General features: G+C 42.5%; 1 protein-coding gene across 1 annotated transcript; it reads left to right on the top strand.

Moving 5' to 3' along the window:
- Positions 1-3,903: 3,903 nt before the first annotated feature.
- On the top strand, positions 3,904-12,099 carry IL12B (interleukin 12B; the record flags this gene model as incomplete). Its single annotated transcript, XM_081091892.1, has 6 exons — positions 3,904-3,991; positions 5,492-5,767; positions 6,541-6,655; positions 8,359-8,576; positions 10,468-10,625; positions 11,968-12,099. The coding sequence occupies 6 exons, from the start codon at positions 3,904-3,906 to the stop codon at positions 12,097-12,099; spliced, it is 987 nt and encodes a 328-aa protein (XP_080948018.1).
- Between the last annotated feature and the right edge of the window lie 807 nt (positions 12,100-12,906).

Raw genomic sequence — 12,906 nt, 5'->3', positions numbered from 1 at the left:
TAACTTGGGCTCACTTAAAAAATAAAAAGCAACTACTATGCTTAAAACTACTTTCTGAAGAATTTAAAAATCTGTAAGAAGGGAAAAAAAGGATAATCTTTACTGCACTGGTATCTTATACTTGCCCACGTAAATTGTGTGCAATAATTTTCAGTTTAAAGAAGTAATGATCAGAAAAAATAAGTAATGATCAGGTTAAAATTACATTTTAACGAAGAGACTGCCAAACCCCAGCTGATGGTACACTTTTTTCAAATAAGGAATTTCAAGATGTTAGAAAGCTGCCTCTTAGAGTTCATTTTACTGGGATTTGAAATTTTGTGATTTCTGTGCATTCACTCATTTTTCTAATAGTTAATGAAATCCCTACATACTGAAGTCTGGGATATAGTATAGAATAGAAGAGACATGGTCCCTGCCATCAGAGAACTCAGAGTGGCAGGGAAGTAATTATACATTAACTAAGTAACTCTATTATTGTAAGAAGTGCTATGAAACAAGGAATGGGGGCTCTGTGAGAACAAATAATCGGGAACCCAGACCTCATCTGGGCACTATGCTGGACACTTTACATGAATTATTTCATTAACTCCTCACCACAATAGGACACCCATTTTACAGATTTAAGAGTGTGAGGCTCACCCTAACCAGTTTGGCTCAGTGGATAGAGCGTTGGTCTGCAGACTGAAGGGTCCCAGGTTCGATTCCGGTAAAGGGCATGTACCTTGGTTGCGGGCACATCCCCAGTAGGGGGTGTGCAGGAGGCAGCTGATCGATGTTTCTCTCTCATCGATGTTAATAACTCTCTATCCCTCTCCCTTCCTCTCTGTAAAAAAATCAATAAAATATATTTTGAAAAAAAGAGTGTGACTTAACAAGCAGCTTTCCCAGAATCACACAACTAGTGAGTGGCAGAGCTGGAATGCCAGTGCAGGTCCTGCCTGGCTCTAGAACTGGGGCCCTTTGCGAGTGCTACCCGTGCCTTGTGTGACTATATCTTTTTATTTTTTTTAATAATTCTCTCTTCTAATTAAAATGTAACAAAGTAAAACTTGAAAAAGTGCCGTTATCATGCCCACATTGGCACAAGCATTAGGGAGCCTTAACATACTTGGAGTCAAGCAGCTATGGGTTTCAGTAATAGTTCCCCCACTCACTAGTTGCGTGATGCCTCTAGACTCCCTGCATCCTTCATTTTTGATTTCAACAGTTTGTAAAACCTATGAAATTACATGTAAAGAAATGTTTTGATCCTTGAGACTCTCAAACTTAGCATGCCAAGAAGTGTGGGCTGTGGGATGCAGCCCCTGCTATCAGCTGGTTTAGAGACCCACTGGATAACTATCTGTTGCCCCCTTTTGGGTTTCCCCTAGGTCCCAACCCCTGCCAGTGTTCTAAGATTTAAAATGAAAGTTGTGTCTTAGAACCATCACCAGCTCTCCCTTAATCCTAAAGTACAATTCACCACCTGAAATTCTCAAATGCATCTGAGGTCCAGAGAGGAAGTGCTGGGCACAAAGCAGAAGGGAAAACCCCAGCTTCAAGAGAGTATTCCAGGAGGTGCCAGGAATCTCTGTCGTTTCCCTCCCCAGAGTGCTGACATCTGGGTTTTACAGGTCTGTGTACTTGTAATACCTCTATGGCATTTCCCTAGAGCCAGATACAACTCTCAGTCTATCCATTATGTATGGAAAAGTGAGATGTCAACTTTTTCCTTTACCTCTTCCTTCTCCTAACCTCTTATTGGCTGTCTTCTGTAATATGTCATCTTATTGCATTCTCCCCAACATTCCTTGGAGATGGGTATTGTGTCCATTTTATAGATGAGGAGACTGAGATGCAGAGAGTAATTTGGCCAGCATCACGCAACTAGTGAGTGGGGGAACTAGAACTGAAACCCATAGCTGCTTGACTCCAAGCCTACAAATGTACTAACTGATGCTCTGTGGCAAGTAGTACTTTGCTACAGTCAAAGCTTCCTGAACTGACAGACGTGCCCCTGTAAGCCCTATGCTGCCCTGACGAGAACACTGGCAGTGTACAGGAAGGCCTGCCTTCTAGTCCTGTCTTGGTCATCAAAGCTTCTATAATCTAAGGAAGTAAAGTGAATGGCAGGGTTCCCCAGGATCAGCAGCAGTTCTGACACAGCTATGATTTGTCAGTATTCAGTCACATCAATCAAGGGATGCTCCTTTTTAAAGTATTTTGCTGGAAATTTTGAGTCTTGTTCTTCATATAATTTAAACAGTCGTTTCTGAAACAATGCTGCTGCAAAACACGGGTGCTCGCCGAGATGGATGGAGGTGTTTCAGACTGAAATTAAATTATAATCATCCCTAATTTACAGAGGGGGTGTAATTTTCACAGTCTGAAGATTTTCATAAATCCTAGATACTAATCTAGACTGGGTTTCAATATAAGGTGGTGCCTGATTTAGCATCAAATGACGCATGTCGTTATTTCATGGCAGATATGTCTCTATGTCACGGTCTTCTCCCAAAGAACAGCTTGATTTTCAGGGGCTTTGGAACCTGAAAACGGGTTAAAGCAGTGGTTCTCACATGTGGTCCCCGGACCAGCAACATTAGCCTCGCCTGGAAACTCCTTTAGGAATGCAGGTTCTCGGGCCCCGCCCCCAGAACTGCTGAATCAGACAGTCTGGGGGTAGAACTCAGAAATCATTGGTTTAACAAGGCTTCTGGGTTATTTTGAGAACCACTGGACTACATCATGTGGGAGGGAGTCATCTTTGAGTTTGGAGCAATTACAGTCTAAATCAGCCGTGGGCAAACTATGGCCCGCGGGCCGGATCCGGCCCGTTCGGCTGTTCTATCCGGCCCGCAGAGCCAAAAGAGCGGAGGGTTCTCTTGCTCTCCCCTCCGCTCCTTCACCAGCAGCAGTGTTAACATGGCAACGTCGGGAAACACAGCCGCAGCTCCTTCTTCTGAGTCCAGTTTAAGAACCCCTTGTGGCCCTCGTGTCAAAAAGTTTGCCCACCCCTGGTCTAAACTAAAAGAGAAACTAAATCCCTACAACAAGGGCTGGTGACCAGGCCATTGCCAGAATTTGAAAGATTGTCTCTATGTTACCTTTTCCTCCCCAACCTAAGCCCTTTAGCCTTGGCTGTCACTGCAGATACTGCCTTGTGCTTCAATGACATACACACGTAGCTTGTCTCTCCAACTGACTTAATAAATATTTGTTGAATGAAAGCATTTGCTCCTAAAAGGCAGGATCCAGGTAAAAACTTTTTTTCTCTCCAACTGCTCTAGCTCAGTGCCCTTTACACAGTAAGCACCAAGTAAAAAATAAAATCACTGAATGTTGATCTGGACAAATCATGTTCTTTATCTGAGCCTTGGGTTTCTTGTCTTTAAAATAAGAGGATTGAGCCGAAACTGGTTTGGCTCAGTGGATAGAGCGTCGGCTTGCAGACTGAAGGGTCCCAGGTTCGATTCCGGTCAAGGGCATGTACCTGGGTTGCGGGCGCATCCCCAGTGGGGAGTGTGCAGGAGGCAGCTGATCGATGTTTCTCTCTCATCGATGTTTCTAAGTCTCTATCTCTCTCCCTTCCTCTCTGTAAAAAATCAATAAAATATATTTAAAAAAAAAAAAAAAGAGGATTGTATAAGAAGGCTAGTCTTACATCTCTTTCAGCTTCAGATCATCTATGGTTCTCTGTTTGGAGATGTGCTCGCCCAGTAACTGACATAAGGGCTCCTACAATTCATTTAGTGTTACCATGACAATGTAGAGAAGAAGAAAATAAAGATTAGAAACAATATGCATAGATTGTGAATATGGTTTCCAAAGGTAACTGAATAATGATTGATATTCTCTCTCCTCTTTCCTTCTTCTTTCTCTTTTCCTCCTCCTTCTCCTCTCTCTCTTTCCCTTCTACAGATGCATCAGCAGCAGTTGGTCCTCTTCTGTTTTTCCCTGGTTTTGCTGGCATCGCCCCTTATGGCCATATGGGAACTGAAGAAAGATGGTAACTAGACTCTCCTAAATATCTCACTTTGAAGATGATGATGCCAGAGCTTAGAGTAATTGAATGTCTTGCCTAAGGCCACAGGCTAGTACAAGAGATGGAACTGACTATAAACCAGTGGTGGGGAACTTCCAGCCTGCAGGCTGTATAAGGCCTGTGAAGTCATTTGGTCTGACCCTTCCAAGGCATTAGGAGTGAGTTAATTCAATGTTTGACCAAATATAGCAGGCTAATTTTTAAGTTGATAATTTTGTATGGCCTGTGAATGATGTTATAATTTCCAAATAGCCCTTGGCAGAAAAAAAGATTCATCACCCTTTCTCTAAACCCGGACCAATGTGACTCTAAAAACCAGGCTCTTTACCCCTGTGACTCTCACAGCAGGCATCAAAATCATCTGGAGAGCATAAAAAAAATAGGTCACTGGGCCCATCACACAGTTCCCTGGTCAGCAACTGAGAATTTGCATTTCTAACAGATTCCCAGGTGCTGCTGCTGATGGGGGGTTCCATGATTGTGGTTTGAGAACCACTGCATTAAGTGATTCTATTTAATTAATAATTGATGCCCGAATGAAGCTTTGATGTGACATCATCTTTGAAATACTGTATCCTAAGCCATTCCTCAAGTGTCAATTTAGATGCTGGTATTAGAGACCAAAGGCAAAGCCAAGGAGACAGACAGTCTGAAATATAGCTCTTGTATTTCTAACTTGTTGTAACCTTGCTTAGCCTCTTGGTCTCAACACCCTCCTCTATAAAATGGGAAGACTAACACCTACTTAACTGCCTCATAAGACTGTAAAATAGCTTTAAAAAAATACAAAGAGAATAAAATTTTCCATTGGTGAATTTCATGCCGTATAAACTAAGTCCCAAAATCCCCACAGAAAATTTTAAGACAGTCTGTGCAGTTGTCTGACCCTTTGGTCTGTGACTAGAATAACAACTAACACTGAGTTTACTGAGGCAGGCTTCTTTCATTTAATCCTCACAGCCGAATGAATCTATGATGTAGGTACTATTATTATTAACATTTTACAGAAGAGGAAACTGAGGGGCATAGTGATTAAGTATCTTCCTCCAAATCCTCCAGCCAGCTAGTGGGAGTAGGATCTCAGTCCTGGTCAGTCTTATTCCCTCTGAGACTAAAATTGTGCTGGAAGTTGTTTATCTCTCTACCAGCAATTCAGCAAAGAGTCTTGTGCTGTTTGCATTCTTCCGTGTATCAAGGCCTTCTTCATCTGTCAGCTCATCAGAGGTTAATCACTAACAGCAGCCTGCCAGTTAACAAGTTGATGGCATCTATACAACTCTTTGCTTCTCTCTTCCATGACCTTGAGCCCAAGGGGAGCCCGGTACCCTGAGATCCTCTCAGCAGGCCTTTGCTGCTCTAAGTTAGGTTGTACTTCAGCAGTGCAGATGCCCAGGAAGTTCCAAAGACACAGTCCCAAAGTCTGTGTGGCTTACAGTATGGTCTTCCACGATCTGTGCTCTCCAGTTTATGTTGTAGAGTTAGACTGGTATCCTGACGCCCCTGGAGAAGTGGTGGTCCTCACCTGCAACACCCCTGAAGAAGACGGAATCTCGTGGACCTCGGACCAGAGCAATGAGGTCTTAGGCTCTGGCAAAACCTTGACCATCCAAGTCAAAGAGTTTGGAGATGCTGGCCAGTACACCTGTCACAAGGGAGGCGAGGTTCTCCGCCATTCTCTCCTTCTGCTTCACAAAAAGGAAGATGGATTTTGGTCCACTGATATTTTAAAAGACCAGAAAGGTAATTCCATTCCCTTGGCTAGCATCAGTTTTCTCCATAAGAAATACAAAAATTAAAAATTTTAAAGGCAAGACATGATCAGTATAGTTAATGCAGCAATCAAGTCCCTTACAGAAACCACTCAGAACCTGCATTGTCCTTTGCTTTGGTTTTTCTTTGCTAGACACTTTGGGTAATTTCATGTTGAAAGAGTTTCATGGTGAGTCTAGATCAGCAGTTCTCAACCTGTGCATCGCGACCCCTTTGGCGGTCAAACGACCCTTTCACATGGGTCGCCTAAGACCATCCTGCATATCAGATATTTACATTACAATTCATAACAGTAGCAACATTACAGTTATGAAGTAGCAACGAAAAGAATTTTATGATTGGGTCACAACACGAGGAACTGTATTTAAAGGGCCAGAAGGTTGAGAACCACTGGTCTAGATGCTTTTCCGTAGGTTCTCTTTAAACAATGGCGCTTTTATAGAGAGGGTAATGGAAATAAACCAACATGAACAATACATAACTCAGCACTGGAGTGATAGCCTTAAAATAATGAATACCCCCTCAATATGTAAGTTGTTATGCTCTGCAGAGTCAGCTACCAGTCCTCACTGAATTGCCTGCCAGGGGAGCAGCATCATTTTCCAATGAATTCAATGGAAGATTTTTTACTCTTATACCATTTGGTGGCCTGTGATTAAGCACAAACAAAATCTTTCTGGGAAACACACACACACAAAACAACAAAAAACAAAAACCTAAATACTTGTTCTTTTTCAATCCAGAACCCAAAAATAAGACCTTTCTAAAATGTGAAGCAAAGAATTATTCTGGACGTTTCACCTGCTGGTGGCTGACAGAAATCACTGATGTGAAATTCAGTGTCAAAAGTGGCAGAGGGTAAGTAAACCACTCTGTTTTCTCAGTGTTTTGCTAGAACTACCATTTCATTAAGAAAATAAGAATGACTTAGTAATGCCTTTCAGTTAATGATAAGAGAGAAAACAAGTCAAACCCATATTTTTTCAATGACTCCTCCCTCCCTTGCCTAAGTTGGGGAAAGAACATGGATATTTAAGGTAATTGCCTGAACAAATGTATGCATTAGAACAGAATACTATCTGGGCCTGGGCATAGCCTCTGCTGTGTTTGAACTCACTCATCCAAATGGTCTGATGATGCCTCATTGAGGCTCATAGCACCACGGGGAGGGATAAAAGGAGAAATCAAAGCTACAGATGACTTGCCAAAATTGCACCTTGAATCAAAAATAGAAACAAGATCTCTAGAGCATAAACCTTGCAAGCCCTGGAGTTGACTCCAAAACTCTGAGGCCTCTAGACATTTTCCCCAGGCAACCTGAACAACTTCTTCTTCTGCCAACACTGCTCATCTTAAGTTCACTCTTTGTCTTATACACTTGGACTTTTCCTAAGAAACCAATTCCCAAGGATGTAGCACTGTGTTAGCCCAACATGTGACTTCACTCATAATCTAAGTTCCCAAACAATGTAGGAGAATGGAGCCAAACCTAGCTGATCAACCTGGCCTGGCCACTATGTACCTGAGGAACCTTGGGGTCTCACTTTTCATCTTTAAAATGAAAATGCTTACTAAAGAAATGTTTACACAAGTGCACAAAGACGTAGATGCAAATATTCATTGGGATGTTTTCAGCAGGGGAAAGGTGAAATAAAGTGTGGTTTATTATAGTCTTCGGCTTAATGTGCAGTCATCAAAATAACCCAACATATATGGTCTGTTGTGGATCATTCCTCATATGTTCAGATATGAAAAAGATGGTTACAAAACCATATATATATATATAATTTGATCCTCATAAAAAATAAAATCTAGCCCTAGCTGGTTTGACTCAATGGATAGAGCATCGGCCTGTGAACTGAAAGATCCCAGGTTTGATTCCAATCAAAAGCACATGCCTGGGTTGTGGGCTCGATCCCCAGTGGGGGACTTGCAGGAGGTAGCCGATCCATGATTCTCGCTCATCGTGGACGTTTCTATCTATCTCTCCCTCTTCCTTCCTCTCTGAAATTAATAAAAATATATTTTTAAAAATTAAAAAATTTAAATCTATGTGCATTTATATAGAAGAAATGTGTGTATATGCATAAAAACATATGGCTATATAACTGCTTTGAATATTCACAGAAAAGGTTCTGGTGGGATACAACAAGATATAAATAATATTTATATTAGTGTTAAAAGGGGGATTGGGTTTAAAAGAGGTACCACATTTCCTTTATATGCATCTTTATCATTTTACTATTTTATAATTGCATGTTGATTTTATAATTAAAATGGGAAAAATAAAATAAAAATGTTAATAAGGAGTTGTAACCAGGGGCTCTGGATCTAAAATTTTCTGAATTCATGTTGGCCATGAACCTCCATTTCCTCATCTGTAAAACTATAATAATAGAACATTTGTACTACCTCTGAAACATTTGCTGTCATGGGAGGGCAGTTCCTCACTGCCTGGGGATAAATCAAAACAGTTAGAGAAACTGTGACCTCAGAAAGTTACAACCACAGGAACTCGCCCACACCTGTGAGACACAGGATATGTCTGTCTTTGACTTCAGCTCCTCTGACCCCCGGGGAGTGACCTGTGGAGCAGCGACACGCTCAGCAGAGAAGATCAGAGTGGACCACAGGGAGTATTGGAAGTACACGGTGGAGTGTGAGGAGGGCAGTGCCTGCCCAGCTGCTGAAGAGAGGCTGCCCATTGAGGTCGTGCTGGATGCTGTTCACAGGCACAAGTATGAAAACTACACCAGCAGCTTCTTCATCAGGGACATCAGTGAGTGTACTTGAATATATATGCTTAATAGAGACAGATGCCATTCATTCACTGGAGTAAGGGGTTTACATGCATTATCTCTTTTATTCGACACCCCCCAAAAAGTACAATGAGTTACTATTATCTATCTGCATTTTAAGGAAGGGGAAAATGAGTCTTCAAAAAGTTAAACAACTTGTCTTAGATCTCACAGCTAGCAATTCAGACCCACATCTGCCCCACTAGAAAAAGCAGGCTCACCCTGGCTCATTTGGTTGAGGGCACATGCCAGACTCAATCCCTATAGGGGGTGTGCAGGAGCAGCCAATTGATGGTTCTTTCTCATTGATGGGTTTTTTGTTTTTTTCTTTTTGTTTTTGTTTTTTCTCTCCCTCCCTCCTCCCTCCCTCCCTTTCTCTCTCTCCTCTCTCATCTCTCTCTCTCTCTCTCTCTCTCTCTCCCCCCCCTTCTTCCTAACAATCAGTAAAAACATATTTGAAAAATGAAAGTAAAAGCAGGCTCTTGGCTAAACTTCTGTTCTGCTCCCAGGGAGCTTCCATGAGGAATCCAAGAGCAGCCCCTTTGGCATGGTAGTCCTATTCAGAACCAGCACTTTCCTACCAGCTGCAATTATTCCCCACCCACCTTTCTCTAGAATCTTAAAAGAGACTTCTTTATTGAAATAAAAACTGCTCCAAAATGTACATCAGTTTTTTAAATTGGCAGATGGAGATTTTTCATTTCCTTTACCATTTCTCCATTGAGAAAGTGTGAGAGAACCACAGAACGTACAGTAGCATTGGTAGAGAGACTGACCTTGGCCGGTTGGGGGAAGGTGGGGTCTAGTTCACAGAGGTTGACCAGGGAAGGTCTCACTGAGGAGGTAACATTTAGCTGAGTCCTAAAGGAAGGGAGATGTCAGTGTGTTAAGAACAGAGGGAAGAATATTTGTGAAGCATCTGCTAGGAGCTGTGGTCTTGGAGTGGTGCTGGATCTAGGAGCCCAAGCACATTCCATAGAATGTCTTCCTCACCTCATGAGAAGAAGGTACACTACTTGGGGACAGTCTTTGGGACACTCACTGCTGTACTTCCCATGTGTAGTCCAGTGGCTGGGATACAATGGTTGCTCAGTTATTATTTATAGAAAGATTGGGCCGAAACCGGTTTGGCTCAGTGGATAGAGCGTCGGCCTGCGGACTGAAAGGTCCCAGGTTCGATTCCGGTCAAGGGCATGTACCTGGGTTGCGAGCACATCCCCAGTAGGAGATGTGCAGGAGGCAGCTGATCGATGTTTCTCTCTCATCGATGTTTCTGGCTCTCTATCTCTCTCCTTTCTCTCTGTAAAAAATCAATAAAATATATTTTAAAAAAAGAAAGAAAGATTGGATGAATGAACAAATGAGCATAGAGATAATGTGATTGTAACTGCTATAGGACAAATCAGTGCCAGATGCCATGAAAAGATAAAAGACACTAAGTGGGAAATCTCTTACCTCATCCCCAGCAAGAGACTCAGCTCAGTTCTGAGTTGGGTGCAAAGAGAGGGCTTGACCTCAGAGAGGGTGGTCCTTCACTGATACCCTAGACAAGAGAGTCTTATTGTCTCTAACTTTCGTCTGAGCACTACGCAGAAGTGGTTCCCCTACCAAAGCCCATCTGATTGTCCATGGTAACAAGGATTCTGAGCCTCTCTCAGGGTCAGCCATAAAGGATGTGGCTGCCTTCCACAGGCACCAGAGTGAGTACCAAGAGTAAGGGAGTGTCACGTCTGCCAACCAAGTGCTCAGAGAAGTTAAGTAACTACGCTATGGACTCACAACTGGTCAAAGGTGAAAGTGGGATCAGAAGCCAGAACTACCTTGCTCGAAAGCCCCACCAGGGAAATAAAAGGTGTGTATCTTCTTCCACAGTCAAACCAGACCCACCCAAGAATCTGAAACTGAAGCCGTTAAAGGATTCCCGGCATGTGGAGGTCAGCTGGGAGTACCCCGACACTTGGAGCACCCCACATTCCTACTTCTCCTTGACATTTTCTCTTCAGATCCAGGGCAAGAACAAGAGAGAAAGGGTAAGATGTGATTCCGGTGCCAGACATGCTGTGATCAGGTTTATGCAGGCCCACAACAGGAAGGGGATGAATGATGATGACAGCAGCTAATGTTTATTCAGCACTTTTTCTGTGCCTTTTTGTGTACACATTTATCTCACTTAATCATCACAGTAACTCTACAAAGACGGGCAGTAGTATTATCACCACTTCACTAGTGACAACACTAAAGCTCAGAAAGGTTAAGTGACTTGCCCAACGTCACCCAGTTAGGAAGTGACAGAACCAGGACACAAACTCAGACTGCTGGACACCAAAGCCATACACTTTCTATATGGTTAACCATTAATTCTTGCACTCAATTGATCCTGATATAGGAGAGCTGGACTCTGGGAACCGAAATACTATTTCAACTCAGTGAATATAATGGATGATATCACATTCATGCTATGTCTCACCCAAAATGTCTAACTCTTGGCTGTTCTACATATTGTGAAATTATTTTATTAAACAGAATGTCAATATGTACACAGGCTAAATGATGGCTTTCCAATTTTCTTGCCTTGGCATCAATAACCCCAGGATCCTAGAGGCACTTTTATAGAGCTTTAGCCTCCTTGGATCCGTTTTACTAGTAACATCACCAGATAAAGGCCTTATTCAGCATAGCATTTAGCATCTGATAGAAACTCAGTGATTCAGTTGCTCCCTAAGAATTTTTTTTGCAGGGAAAAGGGCTATTCTGGAGTCAATTTCAATAAATATTATTTAAAATCTTCACATGTATCTTCCCTACTTAAGATCTGTATCATTAATGGGCAAGATTTACTGAGTGCTTTCTATATGGTTAGGATTTTGCTAAAAGTTTTACACAATTATCACCATTTAACTTTTACAGCTCTGTGAGATAGGCATTTTTACTATCCCCCTTTTGTAAATGAGGAAACTGAGACACAGAGAGCATAAGACATTATTCAGTGGTCACACAGCTAACAAGTAGCAACGTCTGACTTCGAACCACAAGTTTGTCTGATGAAAGGATCGAGAGTATGGTATTTCTGAATATCCACAGGACAATTAGAGCAAATCTGTCCCAGTCCCAACATCGGCCTTGTACTGGGGTGAGTGCACATGGGCCTTCAAACAAAGCAGCTGTGCTAGAAAGAGGAAAGCTGGACCATTTTCATCCTCAGGACTTGCGAAGTAGAAAAACTGCATCTGTGTTTAGAGCTTCTGTCAGTAGGTGGCGCAAGTACTACACACTCCTCTGTGAATTACCCTACAACCAAGATCTGCTTGCTTTGAGAAATATGCCCAGCCTACCTTGTGACTGTATTACCAAAGGTTTTCCTCTCTTTTGCAGAAAGATAGACTCTTGGAAGACAAGACCTCAGCCAAGGTCACGTGCCACAAGGATGCCTTGATCCGTGTGCAAGCCCGAGACCGCTACTATAGCTCATCCTGGAGCGAGTGGGCATCTGTCTCCTGCAGTTAGGTGAGCAAGCCTAGCCCAGACCTGCACACTCAGTGTACCAGGTTCAGGGAACTGGGGAGGGGAGATTCAGGAGAGGAAATAGAGGATCCCCAGCAATGTCACCAGAGTCAAAAACATACAGTTGCTCATTAAGAGATGTTTATTTGATGTTCATGTTGTTCAGGCACTATGCTAGGCTCCGGGATACTGCAGTAAACAGAACAGGCATAGGTCCTGCCCTTCTGGAGGGAAAGGCAAAGAAGAAAGAGAGGCAGCTAAGAGTCAGAGTAGGATGGTTGCAAGCTGTATCCAGGAATTAGAACCTCATCCAAAGGAGAACCTGGGGGACCACTGGAGGGCTTATAGCAAGGAAATGACATGATCAGATACCCTTTTAAGAAAACTTTGAAGAGAGTCTCTCGTGAGCAAGATACCAGCCAAATCCCAGGCCACATAAGGAAGGGTTGGACCTTTCTGACATGGAACCCCACAACCCAATTGCCCAGATAATGTGATTTATGAAATATGAAAGATCTGCTGCTGCCTTCTTATTCCTCATCGACTTTGGGCATTCTTTTTCAGGTTCTACTCCCAGGATGAAACCTTGGAGGAATAAAGGAAGCCGTGCAAAGCTTTTAAGAGGCACGGTGCACTAGACCCAAAAAGATATTTTCTACCTAATTTGTGTTTTTTTAAGTGTTTTGTTGTATTTATTTTATTGCAATGCTAACTGCCCAATGAAACAATCCGGTAATTTATTCATAGAGTTGCCAGCTAGCAGGCTGCAACTGCTATTTAGATATTTAAGTAATTTATGTATTTATTAAT

This window comes from Myotis nattereri (assembly GCF_964212035.1).
Source record: "Myotis nattereri genome assembly, chromosome: 5".
Lineage (NCBI taxonomy): Eukaryota > Metazoa > Chordata > Mammalia > Chiroptera > Vespertilionidae > Myotis > Myotis nattereri.
The sequence above is the reverse complement of the archived record's forward strand: the minus strand, read 5'-3'. Positions and strand labels throughout refer to the sequence as shown.